Source organism: Grus americana, chromosome 24 (assembly GCF_028858705.1).
Source record: "Grus americana isolate bGruAme1 chromosome 24, bGruAme1.mat, whole genome shotgun sequence".
Lineage (NCBI taxonomy): Eukaryota > Metazoa > Chordata > Aves > Gruiformes > Gruidae > Grus > Grus americana.
Window position 1 is genome coordinate 4,662,687 of NC_072875.1, and position 23,594 is coordinate 4,686,280.

General features: G+C 43.0%; 1 protein-coding gene across 7 annotated transcripts in view; it reads right to left on the reverse strand.

The window, feature by feature from the left end:
* ARHGAP32 (Rho GTPase activating protein 32) overlaps positions 1-23,594 on the reverse strand; it is a 244,496-nt gene that overhangs the window by 45,904 nt on the left and 174,998 nt on the right. For 2 of the 7 annotated variants that reach the window (XM_054803025.1, XM_054803023.1), the window contains 2 exons: positions 20,253-20,334; positions 11,590-11,664 (listed from right to left, as the gene is read on the reverse strand). In XM_054803025.1, the coding sequence (XP_054659000.1) occupies positions 11,590-11,664; positions 20,253-20,334 (157 nt within the window). Of the gene's footprint in view, positions 1-2,706; positions 2,907-11,589; positions 11,665-13,957; positions 14,009-20,252; positions 20,335-23,594 lie in introns of those variants that run through there. The other 5 variants (XM_054803027.1, XM_054803026.1, XM_054803022.1 and 2 more) reach the window with 4 other exon arrangements.

Sequence of the window (23,594 nt, forward strand, 5' to 3'; positions counted from 1 at the left end):
CTGACCTCAACCTCCCTTTAACAGAACCTAAACCAAATGTTTATTGTCCTGCCTGCAGCAGCCATGGCTTCAGTTCTTCTCAAATTCATACTTATTTGAAGGCAAACTGCCTTTGCCCTCCCTTATTCAAACACCAGCTGTATGCCGCATGCGGTACCCATCCTTGATCAAAAGGCTTCAAAACAGTTTAAACGAAGCTGCAGCGCGGCTGCTTGTGCCTCACTCGCGCTACAAATGGCTGCGGTGCTGGAGGAGATTTTCCAAAAACTTGACAACCCTGAATAACATTGAGTACTTTGGACACATGCATGCAGCCCAGAGCTCTCACTAGTCATTCAAACACAAATCACGCTTCAGCCCAATCCTTGACATCAGCTAAACCAGGATAACCGGAGTGACTGCGGCAGTCAAGTTACTCCAGTTCTGCGCGGCAGCACGCTCCAGCTTGGGTGGTGGGAGGAGGTGAGCAATGAAAAAAGATCTGACGTGAATCAACAAATAGCTAAAGTTGAATAATTAGGACTTTGGCAGATGGAGCCCAATCCTGGAGCGAGAGGGTGTTTGCTCTTACGCAAGGCCTGGGGCAGACACTGGGAAGGAACCTTTCTATTCCACCAGGAAGGGACTCAAGTAATCCATCTGGAATAAGAAGGAGATGCGGGTCAAAGTACACTACCTCCCTTTTCTTAAGCCAGACGGCACAGCCGTTACTTCAATCATGAGCATACAGACTCTTCTGAAGTATGCGGTACTCCCAGTATGACAGGTAACATCCCTGCTGCTCTCCCAATCCCTTCACAAAAGATGCCTATCTCCGTTTTCACTAGCCAGAGGGCAGCTGTTTACAGCCCCAACCAGCTACTTTCAAATTACAGTGACCTACTCTTCCAAGATTGATATCATTCTCGTTCTTTTTCTGTTTACAACCCTGACTTTCTAAATTGTTTATACTGTAGCTATTAACACCTGCATTAAGGCCTGAGATAAATTTGCCTTTGGAGGCAAAATTCTCGCTCACCTGGAGTGGAAACAATATTGAAGACAACAGACATGAGCCTTGTTCACATCTGCACAGGCAGGATACAATAGCTTTAAAGAGGATGAAAACCACCTCTTCCCTTACACAGTTAAAGAAGTGTAAAAAAGCTTTACCAAAAATGAAAATTGGGCCCAATACATTTGGGGATTTGTGGTGAACTAAATCTGCTTTCTAAGACTTCGGAATGCAGATATTGTATTGGTTTGCCTGCTTTATTCTTTTCCTTTATCTTACCAGTCCAGAGCTTTGATTTCAGATGAAACTCTTTTATCATGCCTGTGTGGTGCCCAGAACAAAGGAGGTCGGGGAAGAGTGGAAAGGGAAGGCCTCTTGTCTTTTCTGTCATAAATAATAAGATTCTGCAGGGCATTTAGTCCTTAAAATGGACTATAGCTTCTAGGAGGTTTTCTGAACAAATACGAACAGACGAGCCATGGCTACTTGCAAAGTGTCTACTACGATCGCGGTAACGACTCTCCCTGGGAATTTTATTTTTCAGAGTGTGCATTCACTGCCCTGGGGCTCCAGCAAACAAAGGACTAGCATTTTTAAATAGGAAGTCCCCTTCTCCTGAACAACAGCATCAATAATATTAATGCTTAGGAATGCATCCTGTGTCCTCTGAGTGCCAGTCTGGGGAGGGAGGGAAAACAAAAAGATAAAGTGATATGCAAAAATCTATTGAAATTCAAATTCTAGACATTCCCATCTGTCAGCTGCCTCTTTGGGAGCTAGGTATAAATCTGAGCAGGAGGCACTGATCTCACATCTCTGCAACCCCAAGGACCGTACTGCGCCGGAGGGGGCCTGCAAGCTGAAATTCCTTCTCCCCTGGGATTTGGGTGGGAATCCTCACACAAATCAGCCCAGCCATGAAAGAGGCTCCTTTTAACAGCTCAGGCTTGCTACACACCCATGACCCGAGCCTAAGTCCAATAAAACAGATTGCAACTATGGACCTAGTGAGTAGAAAGGTGCAATAGAAACCAGAAGTCAGAGATTAGTAAAAGGGAAACAAAAGTAAAACAATTAGCGGGGGGGGGGGGGGGGGGGGTGGGGCGGGGAACAAACGAACTATGTGGAGTTAATCAGTCTTATGCTGGCAAGAGAAGCTAACCACCTAGCCAGGTAACCTGCCCAAGGGCACAGATCCCTGAGGATCTTCTCTCACAGCAGAAACAAACGGGTCTACAACCAGCAGCCAGGGTGTCAGGTGAGAGCACGTCACTGGAAATTATTGAGTATCAGGTATTTTTTTCATCAGGCTAAAAACCTTGATCCTAGGCTACCCCTCCACAGCAGAAATCATTTGAGAGCCTGTATTGCATTGCCCCTGTATAAGAGCAGTTCTGCTCCGGGCAGGATGCCCTGTGCCATCCAGGTCCTGTCCGTGTGCAGGACATCTCACCGCACAGCCGGGTACTGCTGTGCCCAGCCGGGGGGGTCTCAACTCCAGTACGTGCCAAGCCGCCTCTTCCCGACGCAACGTTGCCAGAAAAGAAAAACCTTCGTTCAAAGACATTAATCCTCCAAACCTGCAAATTAAATACCTGGCAAGTTACTAAGCAACAAGTGGGCGCAGGAACCTAAAAATACTCTTCAAGTCTTACATAAGACAGACGCTAATGCGAAGGGGGGGGGGGGGGGCGGGAAGAGACCTCTCTTACCTTCCTCTCCTCCTCGCAGAGCAGCAAAGCCCTCCGGCGGTTGTCCCCCACCAAGTCCCAACGCCCGGGGGTCTCTGGCTCAGCTCTGCCCGCCCCTGCCCGAGCAGGGATCGCTGCAGGCGGAGCGGGAGGCGGCGGCTCGGCCCCGGCCCCCCGCACGGTGCGGCGGCAGCGCGGCTCTGGGAGGTGCGGGGGGTGCACACCGCCTCTGCGGCTCCTGCCAGGCCCCTCCCCGGCCAAACCAGCCCCGCCGGCCCGGCTCCACCTCCCGCAGGTGCCTCCTTCCACGCCGGCTCCCGAGCTCCAAGTGCCCCCCCACACCCTCTCCTCGGATGCTCCGCTTGAGCCGGCAGCCAGCGGGGTCAGCACGTCCCCGGTGCGACCTGCCCGGGGATGGCTCTGCCTCCCTGCAGCCGGCAAGCCCGGCCCCGGGGACAGGCCACCGCCGATCCCCTGCCCATCCCTGCACCCTGCTCCCTCCCCGGTGGCCCCTTCGGCTGGGCCATGGCCCTCGCTCCATCAGCGGGCAAAGGGCAGAGATCAGAAAGGGAGGGAAAGCAAAACACAGCTCTGTCTGGGGAATGCCAGACCTCTGGTTTCTCTTAACAGAACCCATGACCTCTCGTCAACCTCTGCTATCAGGATGGACCCAGGCTTGCCATCCTCTTCCAGCTTGCGAAAACACACGGGTGCAAAGAACGGGGCCAGGAGAACTACACGAGTTTATCCACAGCTTCTTCATTCCTTGCTAAACTGCACCTTCATGCCCCCAAAACTACACAGGAACACCGCAGGAAGGGCCAAAGCCCTGATTTCAGAAAGACCGCAGAAGTGAGGGATACATCCGCACCATCATTTAAGTGCAGGTCTCTTGCTCACCGCTCACGCTGCAAATCATGCAGTCTCAGCACGTCCAAAAGGAGGGGAGAGATGATGAGCACGCTCGAATGCTTCGATGGAAGCACATGTGAACTTGCAGAGTGGACACAGGCTGGGCCACGCACACGTGAGCCTGTCTGCCCCTGAGCTCTGGGGACAGCAGAGACACTTCGCACCTGGGGTGTCCATTCTGTTCATTTAACTGCAGTGCTAAAGAAATCATGCCCCTTCCCCTCTGAGCGGCTGTTAACCAGCACAGTTTGTGGCCGCATTGATCAGACCGCTGAAAACAAAATCAATTAAAAATTCTCCAGGAGTTCTGCTATTTAAAAACAAAGCAAAACGACACAGATCATTTTACAGTGACCTAATTTACAGCCCAGCCGCCAAAAAACCAAACAGTATCAGCACACTGCAACTCCAGAGCAGAAAGCACAACACACCGGAACTCAACTTTACCACCAGCTACAGCATCCCTGCCCAGCCACACCACGGCCAAGAGGGCAACAGGGTTTGGGAAACTTCAGCCAAGCCTTCCAGCTGCCTTCCAGTGCCAGGGAAGCTGGTGGCGTTACCTGCGTTTATGGTGTGCTTGAGGAATAAATACTGCTGCTGTTCTGTTTAACCAACGCTGACCCCATGCTCCTCAGTTCGTACGAGGCTGCCATGCACTTTATCAATCTCAGTAATTGCTGTCACACGCTTTAAAATGTGGGCTCACTAGATAAGTTGGACAACCTCGGGGTCAGAAGGATTAAAGAGGAATCTACTTCTATTTATGCAGACATCTTGGTGATCAGGAGGGTAAAACTCATTTCTTTTGGTGTTCACAGATTCTCCTCAAGCAAACGTGTTATTTTCAAAATTGTTTGCTGACTCCTATCTCCAAATAATGCTTGTTCTGCAGCTACTTATTACACTTGGTATTTATTACTGGATATTACTGTTTGCTTGGACAACGATCATACTATCGCATTTCTTTTTTTCCTTAGCAGCCAAGCATGAGTCCTAAATCTGGTTTTATATGTGCTTATGTACAATTCTGAATACAAAACCTTTTTCCTGATACCAATTCACCATTCCAGGAATGTTCTTCCTAACAAACCCATTGATAAAAGTTGGTAAAATCCCAACACAAATGGCGAATGAACACAACAGAAGCAATGCTATTCAAAATGTACGTGCAAAACGCACATACAACAATTCAAAATAGCTAAACAGGACGCAGGACAGAGTAGTAACATTAGCAGCTGCCCAAAACCTACACCAGGGTTTTTTTTGCTTTTTAATATACGCCAGGCTTGGGCAGGCAAAGTCCTACAAGGCTGAGTAACCACATTGTGACAAACTGTCCAGGTATGCACGCTCTGCTGTCACGCAGATTCAAACTAGAGCCAGAGATCGCACAATCCCAATTTTTGCTAATCAGAGCAGGAATATAAGAGCTGCATCACCAATAACACAGAGCTCCTTCAACTGCAGATGTGGGTATTCCCTTTGAAAATGATTGCTCTGATGATCAACAGTGCTTGAGGAGATATTTTACTACGTGGTGTACAATGGCACACCTTTCATCCACCCGCACTTGGTTTCCTGTAAAGAAAAATACTTAATGTTTGTTACAAAAGGCCTTTCTTATAGGAATGAAACCTGAGCAACCAGGGACGCAGCTCTTCTGCGTCTGGATACAGCAAGTCTGTGTTCGGCACAGCGCGGCATCACGCTAAAGACCTCGTTCACGTCACCACACGGACGTGATGTAACTCCGCTGGCTCTGGAGCTTCCGAGCTCTGCCCTCGGCAGGGGGTCTTTGCCCTCCGCTGTACTGAACATACTGGGATGCCCTCTTGCTGCTTCTGGATATCTTGATTGAAAATAATGCAGCAATCTTCACATGTGGGTCTTATTTTCTGTTCCTAATTTCTTTTGCCAGACAATTTTAAGGAACAAAAACAAGCAAGAGAGATGCATTCTCCGCTACTTACGTGTTCATCAGCTTGCAGTGGACCAGAAGAGGTAGATAACAAATGTCTATCTTTTAAACACAGCTAACGAGCCCAAGCATTTGAAATCATAGACAAAAAGATGCCATCCACATGCTTGTCCTTAAAACATTCTGAAGTTTAACCTATCCTCCAAAAGTTATTTCAGACACAAGTACCGGGAAGGCAGAGGAACAAAAAACCTGTTATTAATATACCCCGTAGCTTCTTCTACTTTCTGGTTTTGCAAATTTAACCACTGAAGGAAGCTTCAAGCCATTATTAGAAGTTAAGCCAGCCAGTATTTTTCAATGCCGCTTCTTACTCATCTAGATTTATCCTGCAATCAAATACTCTCAAAACACAGAAAAAGAACCCCCCAAATAAACAAACCTCCCTTTTTTTTAAAAAAGGGGCTTGGGGAGAAACTACGGTTATAAATAAAAGCAGACTGGGAGATTAAAAAAGTCCTGACAGAACAGGACACGGTGCAATAGACTGCCATGGGGTAACCTCAGAATGATTGGATTTGATTCATAGAGCTCACAGAAACCAGGTTCGACATAAAGGTATCTCATGTTACGGAGTGCCTGGACAATCATGTGGTGGACTTACTCTTTTGGGTCTTTTTTGCAGGCTTGCAGGAAGTACATTCCAAATATTCCCTTCATAAAGGTAAAAACCCCTATGTAGTATAGGAAGCTATAATACATAGCCAAGCGGGTAACATAAGACTTTCACTTGCCTTTCCTTTAGCAAAAGCAAGTTCCCATGAGAACAAGTCGAAGAATTTGATGCCAACTTCCCATTTAAATGCTGAAGAAGATTGAACATAGCACTGACACAAGTTCTTAAATGAAATCCTGCAGATGAAACTCCAGATCAGCAAAGTCTTCTGAATTAATCACGGACACGGGCTGATTCATGAGCTAGCGAAGCAAGTCCTAAAGGCCAGAGTAATGTTCTGATCTGCAGTTTGCAGCAGTTTAAATTCACTACCAGGCAGCGGGGGAGAAAAGGAGGGAGGAGAGAGAGACGGAGAGACAGAGAGGGGCAGAGGAGTAGTCTTGCCTTGGCTGCTTATGTAGGATTTCTGGTGGAAACATGCTGCAGATCTTGTCCAAGCAGCCGACGATATGCGTTTCTACGCGTCCATTCGCTTCTAGCATTAATTTATAGTTTCATGCAGACACTTTCTTGTGGATGCAGCAACCTCACCGATCCCTACGGGCATCAGAGGCAGAGCCCAAGCACCTCTCCTCGTAGCTGCTCAGCCTGTTTTAATTGGAGATCTGAGATACGCACCAGCATGACCCTTGATAAATCCATGTGCCAATGCAAGAAGAGATCAGAGCTATGTGCTATCATCGAAGGTTAAAGCTGCCTGAAAGTATTTCTGAGCCACAACTAGGCTCCCATGCTAATTTACAGAATTATTCAGGAGAAAAGAAGAGGAAAAGCAGAGCAGAACAAACTACCTTTTCCCATTATTTCAAAGCTCTTAGCATAACTGCGGAGTTTTGCTCAAGCCAACTACTATTAGAGTTAAGTCCCATTTTGACAGAGCTTGTGAGAAAGGAAAAAAATATCTAGTTTAAAAATAATAAATCCCCCCAACCTGAATAAGTGGAGAGCAGGCAGAGTGAGAAAGCAGCACAGAACATGTGAAAAGAAAGCTGGCCTTATTAATAGCACATCGATGCCTCCAACACCCCTCCACTCAGCCAAGTTTTACCGCTTTACTTCACAAGTAGTCATCCTATTTCGGTGGATTCAAACTCTCAAAAAAGGTTAAGCATGCCAGCCCCAAAAGTCGTGAATGTTTCCGTAACAGAAACACTAATACATCTCTCTTTTACCTGCAGACTGTGCACAGAGCCATACACCATGTCTGTTTATTTTCTTTTCCAATTAAAATTCCCCAGGAAACATGGCCAAGACTTGCCACAAAACTACCTGTCAAAATACAGGAAGCCTGAAGCTACCGGCTATGGGTTCAACTTCTGAAAGCCTCAGCGGCTACGAGCGACCACGCACGAGGAAGAAACTGAACTACAGGGGATACAGAAATTAATCTCTCTCTTCCTTCTACCTGTGTTTCAGGCATTTCCCTGTGATTTCAGGACACGGGAGGCTGATTCCCATGGCTGTAATTACACCAGTAGTGCCTCCCCGTGGAGATGCGGGAGATGCAGAAAGAAGATGTTTCTCCAAGAGCTCTGCGCCTCCCTCGACATAACCTGAGCTGAGCAAAGGGCTCTTCTGCCAGGACAGGCGTGCCTACACCCTGGCTGGGTGTTTAGGGTGGTTGTGTTGGGTTTTTTCGTTGGGTTTTTTTTTTTTTTTCTGGCAGATAAGCTGTCTCAGCTCCGCGTGCAATCTTTTTTGTACTTCTAGCAGACTCAGCTATGCCAGGAAAATCATCAGTGCAAACCTGGCCTGAGGTTGGAGACCGAGACCTCATTCAGTGCTGTTGCTGCTACTGTACAAAGAAGCCAAAAGGTCACTAGAGCAATCACCTTTTTCACTGTTTGCACTCGTGCGAATGATTACACAGGGTACAAAGCAATACTCACGTGCAATAACTCATCCCTGTACTTTGCACACATGACATTTGTTTCTGAAATTGCAAAGGCTGCCCTTCTTGGGGGTTGGAGAAGACAAACAGGTCTTGCATGAGAAAACTCTTTTTTTTACTTCAGCTAAAAAAGAAACAAATGAAGCAGCAAAACCAGACTGTACCCTTCTCCTCATCTCAGGTCTCTAGAGCCTGCAGGTACCCTTTGGGTTCAGTCCTGACTCCTCTGCTTCCTGCAGCTCTTCCCCAAACCATGGAGTCTCCTGCCCCGCCAAGCTTCCTCTGCCTCTGACCCTGCCTGACCGTTCAGACACAGCGGTAATACCCAAATCCCTTCTCTTTTACAGGGAAAACTCCATGCTTTCAAATCCAGTCTTCTTGAAGAAAACATCAACCAATTTACAAATACCCGATAATCATCAAGAAGTGTTTCCATAGCACCTAAGGAAATGTCACAAAAATATCTATTTGTTCAGATTTTCAAATACTACAACTACAAACATTACCTAAAACTCCAAAGAGTCTGTGGGTAAGAAACACAACCATGGGTGCTTAAAGAATACTAACAAAATGCATGCTTGGTTCTTACTACTACTGTCAGAAAACATCGGCACTGTTAAAGGATTAAAGGATTAAGAAGGGAGAAAAAAATAAATTGACTTCCTAATGCTATGTATCCTTAGGAACTTATTTGAAATACTTAAAATTCTTGCTTGTCTCTCACTTATGAGCTAGCCAAGATTTATAGATTTTATTTAAGTGGACAGGAAAAGTATTTCAGTATTACACATAAAAATGTGTTCTCACAGTCAGAGGTTCATTGTAGTGTGCAGAAGAAATAGTTGACACTTTGTAACTTTGAGAACTTTTTTTAAGCTCCATGTAAATCCACGACTTGTGCCAGTTTGGTAGAGGCTTCCCAAAACTGCTATTCACTGGCATCTGCATCCGTACGTACCTGTGGGACTCTTGCAGCTTCCTGAAATGGGAAATTACGGAGCAACTCTCAGGTGGCTTTTCATGCAGCTCTACAGGAAAAGGTCTCGAAACCTTGCCCTCTTATAAAACGGGACATTTAGAAGATAGTTGACAGCTTCAGCTGTACAAATTGTACTGGAAATGCTGTGCCTCAATGGCTGATTGTGGGGAAAGCCACAGGGGCTGCTGTGCCCCCCGTATGGGAAAGGGAGCATTGGAGCAGCCGACCTGGATCCAGAGGCCCGGTTCCTTCTCCCAGCGGAGAAAAAGCAAAAGAAAACCCACAGCTCGATGCTGCTTGGCTTGCAAAATTCGACTTTAACCAAATTCGCTCCCCTGGACAGCGGTGAATAGTGACTCTAATACCCAGGGCAGGACATACGTTGCCGCTGTTGGGATGCTCATACGCACCCCGGCATAATTGCCCAACGAACACAGAATCTGTAATTTAGAGTTTCTGTCTGTTCCTAGCATACAGGCTCGAGGGAGCTGTTCTCTCAAACTCATACTTTCCAGCAGATCACAGATTTTATGGTGCAACTTTCATAGGAGACCAGATGAATCCTGTATATAGCAGCGTTGCCACAGATCAGCCCACACCTCTCGTCCCTTTCTATTTCTGCCAAAAAATGGGAAGGGAAAAAATAAAAAAAGAAGGGGGAAGAATCACTTGAAACAAGGGAGGGAGAGCAAAGAGAAAGGAAGACTCCAAGGAAAAACTAACAGGAAAATGCTGCTGCAGTTTTGACGTGTACTTCAATTCTGTACATGAATTTAAAGACCTAGAAAGACTAACCACTGCAATAGCATGTCTTACAGCTGTGCGCAGTCCTGGGCAGTCACGGCAATAAATCCCTCTTCTCCTAAAACCAGGTAATTACTGGAGCATTTCAGATTAAATAAGCACTTTATCAGAATTCACTGCACTGAGAGCATGCAATGCAACATAATTATGGAAGACTAAGTTTGTCATTCCTAATGTATCCAAGATGCAAACTACCAGCAAAATAATACTGCTAAAAATTTCTTTCTTTTTTTTTTTAAGGAAGTATACAACACTTATTACAGAAGTAAAATAAAGCCTTAAAGGCTAGCTAAAAAATAAATCTGCCTTTGGTGACTTTAGAAGATAACAATGGAAACACAGACAAGGATTTCAGCAGAAGCAGAGCTTTACACGTCGGCAACCACAAGAAGATTTGCAATCAGTTGAAATACAATTAGAAAAGATGCTTGCCACTTACCAAGCCCTTAAAATCACTGAATTGCACAAATGTTAGCCTCCTTAATAAACTGACAGATAAGACCTAGCGTTGTGGACCGCAGTGAGCTCTGACAGGTTGTATTTATTAGCATCGCTTCAATATCAAATATCCCTTAACCTATTCACTGTACCCAGCGAATAGATTGGGATGATTGCTACGAAAGGTACAGTTACCCTGCAAATTCATTTCCACCTCACCACAGAGGGACTAGATGAAACGGAGGGACATAAGAGGAGAAAATGTTGTCTGAACACTTTGCAAGAAATAGGGCATGTTGCCTGCCTTACTGTAAAGCCCTGATCTAGCCTGCTGGAAAACAAAACTAACATTCCACTTATTATTCCAACAAATCCTAAAATTCCACTTACATTTTCCCCCAAAGCACTTAGGAGATCCAGGAAAACAAAAGTCCAGATATAATTTAACAAAACAAAAAAATAAATCGCAACGTCTGTTATCAAATACCTCTCAATAACTGACAATCAAATTGTTTAAGTACATCAAATGTAGCAGAGACATCTCAGTTCCGTAGTTTCACTGGAACGTTTTAATTTTACCTAATGCTAGTTCTGAAAAGCTATAGCGATGTTGTCATGACAATGACAACACAACACAGCTGTTTTCTGCTATCACTGTGCAACTGGGTACACATTAGGGTCATTTACGTTGCCATAAAACTATAGTATTTAACCACATTTCTTTTCTCTCTTATTCAAGCAAGTTCTTTCCTCCAGAACATGGTCAAATAGGGTTTGGCACACTCTGTGGACGTATCTTTCTGAGGCACAAATTGTAAGCCTGGGAAAAGAAGAACACTTTATATTTAGAAATTCGGGGGGGGGGGGGGGGGAGAAGCTAATTTATGATACACAGACTAATAGCCACATAGCCACTGATACTGCAGAGCATTCACATGCAAGACCCGGTCTGGTTAAGCAGTACTCTTAAGGTTTGGACTCACTGACTTGAATGAAATCACTTGCGGAAGATCTGCCTGCGAGAAGGCGGATTCTTAGAATTGGGCATTGGCTTTTCTAGCCATCAGGCATTAAAAAAACAGCAAAAAATGATAATAAACTATTTCAACTACATCTAGGTTCCGTAACCAAACCCAGGGTGTTAGTAAATGGTTATTGCTATCACGTACAGCGTTAGACTTGGTTAGGACACCGAGAGACTAATCGTACATAATGGGCTCTACCTGAGCTCAGCTGGGACTGGTTCAGAGCCTCTGTAACATATGCAGAGCCTGGCTTTACACTATCCATCTCCAAATCTGCACATAATTAAGGTGAGGTGGGAAGAGGGCAGAGGGACAGACAGAAGGCAAGAGAAAGGACAAAGTTAAGTTAAAATATCTCCTGGAACAAACTGCAGGAGACTGACAATTTAATTTGTAGAGACAGCAATTAGAGAAACAGCACGAGAGAAATCCAGATTTCAGTGTTACGCATCCCAAGGTGTTGCTTCTCTGGACCTGAAGTATTCTTAACTAGCAATGTCTGTGTGCAAAAAGAAGTCTAAGTGAGGTGCTATGCCAAGCTCACAGGATGAAGAGCAAAAAAGATGAGGGGAGATGAAATAAGCTGAGTAAACACCCAAATCCAAAGAAAACTTTGAGCTGCTGAGGATGAAGGTGGATGCTACTGGTATCTGAACAACTGGGCTTAAAGCTGGCTCAGGTGTGACCACAGTGCAAACATACATATCATGTGCACACATCACCATAAACAGAGTTTTCACTGTAAAAAAGTTTTAAAAAAAAAAAATCACATAAAATAGATCTCAACTTACGCTGGCAAACGTTGTGGAATAATCAGTGATTGCAAACATAGCTGCAACTTGCACAATAATGGTCTTTGGTATGGTTGGGAGACTAAAGATTTAGAGCTTGTTTTCAGAGGCACTCTGTCCCAGTTTCAAAAACGTATTTCAGCCCTCGCCTCCCTCCTCAGCTCGTTCTGTCTGGGGGAAGCTGAGGGCCAAAAAAGACCTTCAGTGTCTAAAAACTGCTTCGTGAGCCCAGCAAGTAACTTCCCCCTAACATCAGCAGAGTCTGAACAGGACCTCAAAGCTTCCATACTTAAAAAATACATAAAATATCTTCCTAAATTGCTAGTACCAGAAGATGTGCAACCATGATCTTTGGTACGCAGAAATATTATAAACAAGAACCACCAGCGCAGACCACAGAGGAGCGCTCAGGCATGTGAGGGATGTGGCACATGGCGCTCTGCGCCGCGATAGCCAAGTTTCTACTCTCTGTTGCAATTACGTGACTCACAAAGGGACATGGCTGTCAAAAGAAATTAATTTCACATGAAAAACGAGCAGAACCACTAATAAGCTTTATACCTTTGAGCAGAAATAATATAGCTGCTCTAGTGTTGAACTCTTCCTTCTCACAAACAACTTAAAAAGGAGAGTAACGCTGAGTGCCAACCTTCCAGGTTGCATTAAGTAACCGGACGTGTGGCCGTTCTTTCTTTTCATGTTAAAAAGGGCAAAAAGTCCAACCCTGCCTTTATTATCTGAAGTTAACTGCTACTGATCCTTAGCAGGAATTGCATCTTTGAAGGGCGCAGGGATTCAAGGAACTTGACTATAAAAGAGGAAAAAACTGAGAAAAATCTTTTCTCCATACCTGTATGTCCAAAGGAAACTCCTTGGATCTTACGAGCATTCACTATTCTGACTCCTGATGGGTTATTTATTTATCAGTGGATATAGCCAGTCATCCCTATAAATTTTGCCCTCATTCTTAAAAACTCTACTCCAGTTTAAATATTCCCTGTCTCTTGCTGTTGGTTTGGATCTGTGCGGTGGAAGAAGCCCCACCACGCATGCTCTCTGTGATCATAACTGAAATAAAAACCCTGTTCTCCCCTTCCTCTCAGAAATCCCTACCTGCCAGTCTGGAGAGCGTTTGATACTGTTGGCATGCTCAGGAAGGTGCTCAGAAATTGAGTCTTCACACCAGAAACAAGAAGTTTGCTGTCAAATAACATTCTTCTCCTGGAGAAAGAATTGTGAATAGGAACCCCATGCCTGTTTCCCACGTTACACGGGTATCAGCGCACAGTCTCTATGCCAACAGGCTGGAAGCGTTTATGTGCATGGGGAAAGCATATATATACACACATTATATCTTTTGGTATATATATTTATCTACAGTATTTGCATATCCAGTTTCATGAACTCCAAACAACATCCCAGGGGAAATCGATATGCGTTAATGAGACCTTAACTTCTCTTTCTTTCAAACTGACATTCGCATTTGGTTGCCTGGCACTTAATTTCTTTCAGTTATGGTTTTATTGATTCAAAATGATTCCATCATCTCCAACAGAAAAGAGTTAGAATCAGTTTGTTTCCCTGCTGTATTGTTTTATGTCCAAAGAGCATTAAAAAAGGCACATTAGACTAAAGGTTTGGTTTGGTTTCCCTGAATATCCTTCAAAGCACCAGTGCTACTGACTGCATATACGGAAGGGGAAAAAAAATGAGAGAGACAGAGAGACAGGGAGAGAAAGAGTGAAAGAAGAAGAGAGGAATAAATGAAAACGTACAAGGGGGGAAGTAGCTCCAGGACGCTGGACGGGCTCCGTGGGCAGGGGAGACTGGGAAGGTACAATTAAAAAAAAGAAAAACAAACAAACAAACAAAAAGAAGTTGGTTAAAACACACACCCATTGAAAATGGGTTCATTTCATATAAAGCTCAGCTAGGCTATACACACTGCAAAATACGACCAGAGACCCAATCCTTCAAGCTGTTAGGTGCTTTATTCCCTAAACACTTTTGGAAATTCATGAGGATCCATGAATTTCCCACCCAGTGTGTCCCAGCTCAAAAATTAACAACAATAATAATAATAATACATTTTGCATGTTTGAACTTTTAGCACAAGGCCCATCCCTGCTGAGCAACACAGCGAAGCACAGGATCTGTTTGCATTACTTCCAATGTCTGCTAAGCACGTGTTTATGGTTAAGCCCATGTTTAAAGACTTTGTTGAGTCAGAAACAGGGCTGGAAGATGTAACATTTCTTTATAGAGACGGACAATGCCAACCACTTACAAAAGAAAACCACTCCCAGATTTGTAAATTTACATTTTGCGTAATTCGGATCCTTACACATTCAGCTTTCCTCCATTTCTAATGGTGCTAAAGCAGACGACTGCTTTATCTTATTTTTTCATTCAGTGCAGAAAGAAAACCAAAATTGTCTCAGGGCTATGACTTCCTACTGATAAAAGGTGCTCTGCCTGAAAATCATGAATTGCAGAGAAGGCAGAGACTTTGCTCTTGCTGCCTTAGCCCGAATGTTTTGGGTTTTTTTGTTTTTGGTTTTTGGTTGTTTTTTTTTTTTTTGATGGAAGACAGAAAACACAAAATCCAGGAAGTAGCTTCCCCACAGATCAGACCAGCTCCAGTCTGGGGTTTATACCAGTTGACATTATCCTGAATCACGGTGGCTGTCGGAGCCTTGAAGAAATCCCCACGGCACGTTCCAAAGATGTGCGCAAGTGTCCTAAAGAGGCAGTTTTTACACTCGTGTTCTGGAGCTTTCCTCCCAAAATCTTTGTCCGCTCGTGACCCTGCCTGAGCTCCACGGGAGCCGAGAGAATGATTTCTTGAAGGATTGGTCCTTAGGTCTGTCAGTGCTGAGAGCACATGTTCTGTCTCCTGCATCGAGAGCTGCATTTGGGGGCCCTGAGCCTGTCAGTGTGTTCATTCCTTGTCTGCTTCCGCGATGGAAATGGACACCTGTCTTGGCTCAATAAAATTGTCATTTAATTTAGCTTTAGCGCGACAGTTGCACGTTGAACGCCAAACAACTGGTTTGTTTATGTAAGATTAACGAGACTGGTACTAATTACATATATTTTCTCTTTCTGTATTTTCCTCATAAAAACACTAAGACATTATGCACTCAGTGTCAAATGGCTGTTCAACCCAGGCATCTGCAGAATACAAGTTCTCTTTGTACCTTATTCTTCCTGATTTTTATTTTTATTAAAAAAAATAAAATCAAACCACAATCTTTTTTGTCCAGGGATTAGCAACTTGCCTGTTTCAAACCAGGCACGACCTCTTAAGAGTCCGTGATGACTGCAACAGCTCTAACACAATGAACGTAACTCAGTTTGTATTTCTGCAGTTAAAATTAATTCAGTCAGCACTGTACCAGAGTCTTCGGGAGGTCAGGACAGAGTCTGTTGCCTGATCCAGACCTGAACTTCAATCCTCCTGAAGTTCAGTGGATTATCTGTATTTGGTGTGTTGACCAAGATTAATCTGTTATTTATGTTTTTTTAAAAAAAGGTATTAATTTACAACAGCTTGTAATACTAACAAGTACCCTTTAATGTGTCCTTAGTTGTGTATCATAAGAATTATTATTTTTTTTATTTCAATGTTAAATCTAAATTAAATGAATGGACAAGACAGGAATTTGAAAAATCCTCCATAAAGTTGGGCAGAGCTGCTGGGGTTATTCATTCCTTTCATCCTAAGCAAGACTGAGGAACCAGTAAGAATGACCCCTTAAGTTTTAAAAATGCTCACTGTTTTGGGGAAAAAAAAAAAAGAAAAAAAAAAAGAAACATTACCTTCTTATCCCCCATTTCTTCACTTAAGCTCTAACTGCCCCACTGCAAAATGCATCTTTATTCTGCTTCCCCACTGAAACCAGATGCTCCCCAGCAGCGACCGTGTTTAGAAATCTTCAAACAAATTGTCATGCCAAGGCACAGTGCAGTAAAGATTTGGTGCACAGCAAGATGCTTCTTGACAGCAAAAGACATGAAACAAATCGCATGTATGAGGTGAAACGTGAGATGTGATTTTAAACATTGTTAAACCACAAATATCCAGAATTATGGGAAGGACCGGACTGAAACAGAGACCTGAGACATGCTGCAGTTAACTGTACCAAAATGATGAGCGAGGACAATATGAACACACACGCACACTGTTCCCAGAAAAGACCAACCAGAGATGGACACAAGTGAACGAGAAGAGTAAACACAGCCACCATCTACAGGCAATTCCCAAATGTTCACTTAGAAGGAAAAAACAAACCAGCTATTCATTTTTTTCCTTCTACGCAGCACAATGAATATTTAGAAGATGCACTTCTCATCGAATATCTGAAATTCAAATGCAACCTTTCATCCTGTAGCTCTTTAAAAATCTTTATAAATACAAGCTGATTCCACCTACTGTAGTACTGAAATCCAGCTCAATTGCCAGTAAATGCTATTTGCTATGAAAGATATCAGTTCAATATAATAATTTAGGCTAAGAAATTATCATTAGCGTATTGTATCTGAGTAAGAATAGAGGAAAAACGTGGAAAAAAAGGAAAGTGCTCAAGAAATCTGGGGTTTGAGGAGCCCACACTACCTTCCTGGATCTTTACAGTGGTTTTTACATAAAGAGAAACAGTCAGGATAGCAGTTTACATCTCACCTGAAAAAAAAAGCATTTTCTCACAGCACTGCCCATGAAAAATACAGGGCATGGCTTAGTGCAATACTGAAGTTAGAAGGTAACTTCTCCTTGTATGACTTTCTCACGTGTACAAAGTTTGCAAAAGGAAAACGCTAAGCCATTTTGTTAAGCAATAATGAAACTCTAATTTTCAGGTGATAGTTCGCGTGCACATGCATACACACGTATGTATACATGTCTGCAAGCATACCTAGCCCAGCAGTATTCTGGGAGATGATAGCTTTGACAATCCAAACTTCATTGCCAAATAAATTTCAGAAGTGACTCAAGGCAAACCCAATATTCTTTCTTATTACTTTGAATTTTCAGAAATGAATAAAATGGACACTTTTCCTGTATGGTCCACTTTCTTTCATTTATCTCAGGCACTGGCTGCATTATCACTGCTGTAAGCATGCACTTCCACAGGCAAAGAAAATGTTGTTTCTAAAAGCAGAGTTTGCACTTAAACCCAACCCTCCTCTCCCATTCCCTGTGTTTCATTTTCATTTGAACTTCGGTCATTATTTGCACTGCGTTATAGACCACTGCAATATTTTATGATTCTATTAAAATGCTGTCCCCATCACCTCTGCAAATCAAAACGGCTAATTATAAATAATAATAAAAACGCAGGGCAGGAAGTTCTTTGCTTTCCATCTGCTTTTCATTAAATGACTCAACCCAGCCAAATCTATGGACAATTAAACAACACAAGGAGTTCTATGTTTGTAAATGCCTTCATGGCAAAGAGCTTTATGCTGATAAAAAGTCCTAGCTGCTCTACAGGTCGTATTTTGATTAAAGAAAATAAAGTTTGCTTGTTGATAAATATGTCTTATCAAGGCTAAATCTAATCCTTCACATTAATTCTAGATGAAATACCCTGCTCATGTCAAGTAAGGACAAAAGCTCCAAGTGGTTCCTTTTAGAAAAGTCTCTATTCCTTGGGAAAAGCCAATCTGATGTTTCAAATATAGGTAAAGGGAGAAAATTAATTGATGAGGATATTTAAGCGTCTGAGAAATACCCTGTATGCTTAAGCCACAGACTAGAATAGAAGAAATGCACGGAATAGGGAGGCAGAAAATGCAAGCTCTTCTGCATTACCCCAGCAATGCAATTCCCAGGGAGGCTCTGGAGGAACCACTTGGAAGGATCCCATTCCACATTTCGCAGCAGTGCTGCTTAAGCCACTCGGGGTGCTCCAGCAACTCCTGTCTGCCCCTCAGCCACCCGCCGGGACTGTGCTGACAAGGCAAGTCAGCCTCCGCAGCTGTGTGGTGACCCAGCCCGGGAAACTGAGACTCCTTCCTCCCCACTTCATCTTCTCGCCCCTTCTGTATTTCACATATCATTTTTTCCTCCAGGCAGATAGGTTCCTCGAGTTCTCCAACATCACATCCAACAGGCCTTAACTCCTCCCTGACTTCTGTTAGCTCCCTCCAAGCCACAACTTCTGTAACAACCGAGGAAGAGTCTTCCAGACCTTCTGCCTTCACCATACCAGTGCTGTTACTTCCCAAGGTGGAAAAAATAGAAAGCATAAAGCTACAAAGAAATGGTATCATAAATTCTGTGCACAAAGGAAGGGCAGGGAAGGATTACAGAAACAGCTGCGACATTTGTTCTAGCAATCTCTACATCTGAAAGCTCATTAGTGTTCTCCTAGAGTAGTCTTTTGCCTTTAATTGTACACATAGAACAACTATCAGGGAAGGGCAGCAAGGGACAGCCTCATGACTTGGCAATATCTTTCAACTTATTACTTTTAATAGGACTTGGGCTTTTGGTATCAACTTTATAACAAACATTTGCCAGGACTGAAGGAGGAAATCCACCCCCTAGTGTGATGTTAACGCCAAATAGAATCCGTTAATCTATGCTGCTTCATTATCTCTCATTAAAGCATAGCAAGAAACTACTTGCTAGCAGCTCGTGACATTTAATTGCCTGCGCCATATTCACTAATAAACACTTGCTTATGATTGTATCTATCAGCCTGGCCTGTATTTAGACTTAAAGTTGCCTTTGCCTACATGCTTTAGCTGACAGAGTACAGAGAAGTGTCTGATCACAGCATTTAGAGATCAACTTCAAACAACAAAAGGCAGATACTGGATTTATGGAACGACCACCTGCTGCAGCGCTTTGAATTGCTAGTGATCTCTGCGACACCGATTCCAGCAAATACATTGGCACGCTCCCAGGAATAACAAAGGCTGGAGATACCAATGGCTGAGAAAACTATTTCCCTAAACTGGCAGCTCTTCGAAGCACACAGATTAATGCAGCGCACCGATAGCTTTGGGTGTTCCTGACTTTTTACTGCTGAACCAAAAGTTCCGAGCTGGAACACAAGATCTGATAAAATGCATTTCCCTTAGTAAAAGTCAAACTTTTGAATCACATCTATTTGTTTTAAAGTATCAAGTCAGCAATCTTGTAAGATAAGGAACATCATTAAAGTAGAGAAAATAGATGAAAAGAACACCAGTTAAGTAGCTTTCCAACTACACTTGCCGGCCGTATAATGTTTTAAGAAAGATTAGCAATTTCAAACTGCTTCTCTTGATACAAAAGATATATTTTTTTATATATGAATATATAGAGATTTTTTTAAAAAAATCCGAAGAATTAAACAAAAGCTTCAGCACCACTAAACTCTGCAGAGATCTCAGTTATGCCAGCACATCTAACTGCAATCACTTCCAGTGTATACTAGGATGAGAGTAGATCTAAGATCTCATTTTCTATTTATTTTTCCTTTCATCAGCAAAGCTTGGTATTAATTTACCTGTATTTCATACAATACAAAACTGTCCAGAAGGCAGTAGGAAGTAGATGGAGTCATCTACCCAGAGCAGAAACAATTAGGATTCCAAGTTCTGTGATACCTTTCTCCCTCAATCCTCAAACAGAAAGAAGTTTCCAGTACCTAATTCATCTATTCCATCTAAGTCAGCAGAAACATTTTTGGGTTGCCTGTATGTTCTGTATGAAAACACCCTAACATACAACACTCTCTGGACACCAAGAACTGCGATGTTGTGTGGAATCACTAGTTAGAGATTGCTGAAAGTATCTTAAGTTCTTAAAAGCTTAAAATCTTTCAAGTCATGCAGGAGATGGACGTTGATACGAGCTTACAAAACACCGCAGATGAAAGACATTCAACAGTGGCAACTGTTCAGAGAGAGGTAACGAGTGGATGATCAACACATAGAAAGGATAACATGGTATGTGTAAAGGATGATCAACACGCAGAGTAGAACACAGTATGTACAAAGGAGATATTAAACATGGAACACCAAAAAGATAACTCCCATTTCATTTCACTGCATCACAAAACTTAACACACGTACCTGGTTTTGGCACAGAATTGGTCACGGACTGAGGAACTTTGTCGTTAATTAGTTCAACGCACTCACTAGGAAAAAATCCAACCTGTAGTAAAAACAGAGAGAGAGGTAGAATATTGAAGGCAGTGTTTTTAAAATCTGAACTGTTAAACTAGCAACTGTTAAACATCTTCCTCGAACTCTGCTTACCTGATGCTCCGTAACATTACCCAACATAAAATGAGTATACCGTAAGAGTAATAATTTTTCGAAATGATGTAGCCAAAAATTCTACAAACCAAATAATTAGTTCTGTAAAATAGAGTTATAAGTCTGTTTTCTAGGCTTGGTACACAGGACAGAGATACTCAGCTTGCAACAGAGAGGGGAGAAGACAAGTGTGCTACACACTCTTAAATCTCAAGTGGAACTTGAGAAAGGCTTTAGTTGGGTTTCCTGCACCTGGCTGCACGTATGTTACATGAGATTTAATGAAGACAGCAAGATGGTTCAGCTCTGAGCATCTCAATTATCTGTACTCAAATCTCACCAACACTTGGAGCTTTTTTCATTGTTAAAATACTATATTCACAAGCACTTGAACATTTCATCCCTTTAGAAAACCGAAATCAAATAAGGGTCAATATATTTGCATGTCTCTATAGTCCCATTACAGAAAAACATGTATTCTCTTATGATAAGTAAGGAGCAGACACTCTGAATGCACAAAGCTCTCTACTATGTCCTAGCCTTGGTCCGATGAGCGTGGGTAATATGTGATACTCCTGAAGCATTCAAATTAAGCATGTTTGAAGGTCTTGCTAAAAAATGTTCAAGGTGGTTTTAGTTAATTTGGATTCAATTCAATCTTAGCACTGAGAACAGGTTTAATAAAATATATGTAGAGCAAAACGAGGTCTACATTTTTAAGAAAGAACCCAGTAATTTGACTAGAAATAAACACAAGTATTTTTAGAAGAAACAGCATGATGTAGCCAAAAAAAAAAAAAAATCTCTAACAAGAGCCTGAACTCCCGGTGTGCACTCTCGTATCTGCTTCTGAACACGGACAAGTCAGTGCAACACTGCACCTCAGTTTCCCCATCAGCAAAGGACGAGGGGGAATAGGGCCACAATATCCATTCCTGCAAATAGATTTGAGATAACAGCTGACAAACACACTGCACGAGCTGGTTGTGATTTATCTGCGTATCTGCTAATCGAGCTGAAACAGAGTATTCCAGAAACAAACTCCAGAGGCAACATCTCATTTGCAAATATTTGAAGATGCTTCAAAAGCAATGACCCACCCTGGGCTACCACATAGCAATGCTATGCAAAAAAAAAAAAAAAAAAAAAAAAATTGACAGCCACTGAATGCAGCTTCTCCTCTGCTGCCAGCATGACAATGAAGACATCTCCCAGTGCCCAATTCACGGCAAGTTCCTGCGACTGATGACTTTCAAATGTTAATTTGCGGCGTTCCTGGGCTGACCTTTAACACGGTGTTTTTTCCCGCAACCCCTGTAATTCAGAAATGCTGGAGAGACTAAGCCAGCAGAAGGGTTAGAGACTGGTGTGTGGGGATGTTTTGTTGAAATAGGATGTGCCTGCAGAAATTCATGTGCTACTCAAAGGTCTCCGTATCTGGGGAGAAGTGAAATTATTTCCCTTTCAATATTGAAGGATTCAGGCTAAGATGTGACTAGACCGGAGTTTTACACGTCTCAACATCCCAGCCTTCTCTCCACTTCACACTGTCTTCCTTCTTTCTCTCGTCCCAGATGAAAGTCAAGGCAGACCAGAGCCTTCGGCAACTTTTATCCTTAGTCCGTATTTCCAGACCTTTTTCCTCTCTCATCTCCTACCTCCTCACCCAACGCAGCTTCGGTATCGTGACATGTAATTCAAGCACCGCCACCCTCCTGAGACATCCCAGCTAAGCCAGAAGCAGGATTTCCTGTCCCGCGTCAGGCATGTGATTTGGACAGCTGAAAGCATCAAGTCACTTCACGCAGCCACAGCTCGGTCAAGTGCTGCAACAATACACGGCAAAGAGCCAGCCGATGGGCCCCAAGCTCATCCAAAGAGAAGAACGTGGCCAGGACCGCTGCCAGTCATGTTAGCACATCTTTGAAATTCATTGGAGCTGCGAGGCAGTCAGCACTGAGTCTGGCAAACAGCCCCTTCTCCATGTATTCATCTTACACAATTCCCTTTTGTCTCCACGAGGAAAAAAAAATAATAAAATCTTCCTACTCCAAGTTGATTTTCACCCATAAACCTCCAAGCAATTTAGAAGCGGTGTCATGCATGGTATGTCCAGGTAAACGCTCCGGACTTTGAAACTACTCCAAATTCCCAAAGGGAAGCAACAGTTAATAGTAATACCAGATAACCTTTCCTTCCCACATCCCCAAAATCCAGCAAGGCAACGTTTTGTCCTGTAATCCATCATACTTAGACTTGGAATACACTTTTTGTTAAGGCTATGACAGCATGGGAACAGACCTTATAACAGCAGCACTGTGGATCAGTAGACTTTGCTGCTCTGATCTACAGTTCCCTGTAACTGAGACTGGCCGGTGCCTTACGCTTCTGCTCAAGTGACTCACAGAACTGAAGAACTCATCCAAAAACCAAGATAATGCATGGCTTCACCCAACCACTCACTCAGCTAGGTGTGCCAATTTTGCAAGGAGATGATATCCCAGAGTTATATAATGCAGTGGTGATTTTCGTGCAGTTTATAGATAGAAATATGCCGATTAGCACAAGAAAACCAGCGTGAATACTAGCATCACGTGCAGGGGCCCTTCATCAGAGCGCAGTCATGCTGCTATGCTAGGAAATGCTGAGAAACAAGCTGATTGGTACATGCACACAAAGTATTGGTATTTAAACAAAATACATTCTATGGTTTTTAAATACTTTATGATAGCTAAGAGTCTCTCGGACGTTTCCTGATGCAAGTACTTGGAGACCAACCTTCCATTAATCATAACAAAAAGTGGTGGATCTAAATCCAACCCCAAATCTCATACTGTAATCAAAAGCTCGTTTGCCGTTGCTTGTTAACAGAGCATTTCTCCTGTTTCTGGAATTTAGAAAGGAAAGGAGACCCCAGATGGTTACGTCACTGCTTCTAGATATCTCGGAACCTTTTCCAAATAAGACATTATACCTGTTCTCAATGTATCATTTGTTCACAATGTTCACAATAATTACAATAGATTTTTTAGGGAAAGAGAATTTTTATTTGTGCTAGTGTTTACAAGCCCTCTAATGTTAACTTACTGGTAATAGTTCTGATGGCTTACATTTTCTGACTTATTTATTCTAACTTTTCTTGAAGATCCCCAAGAG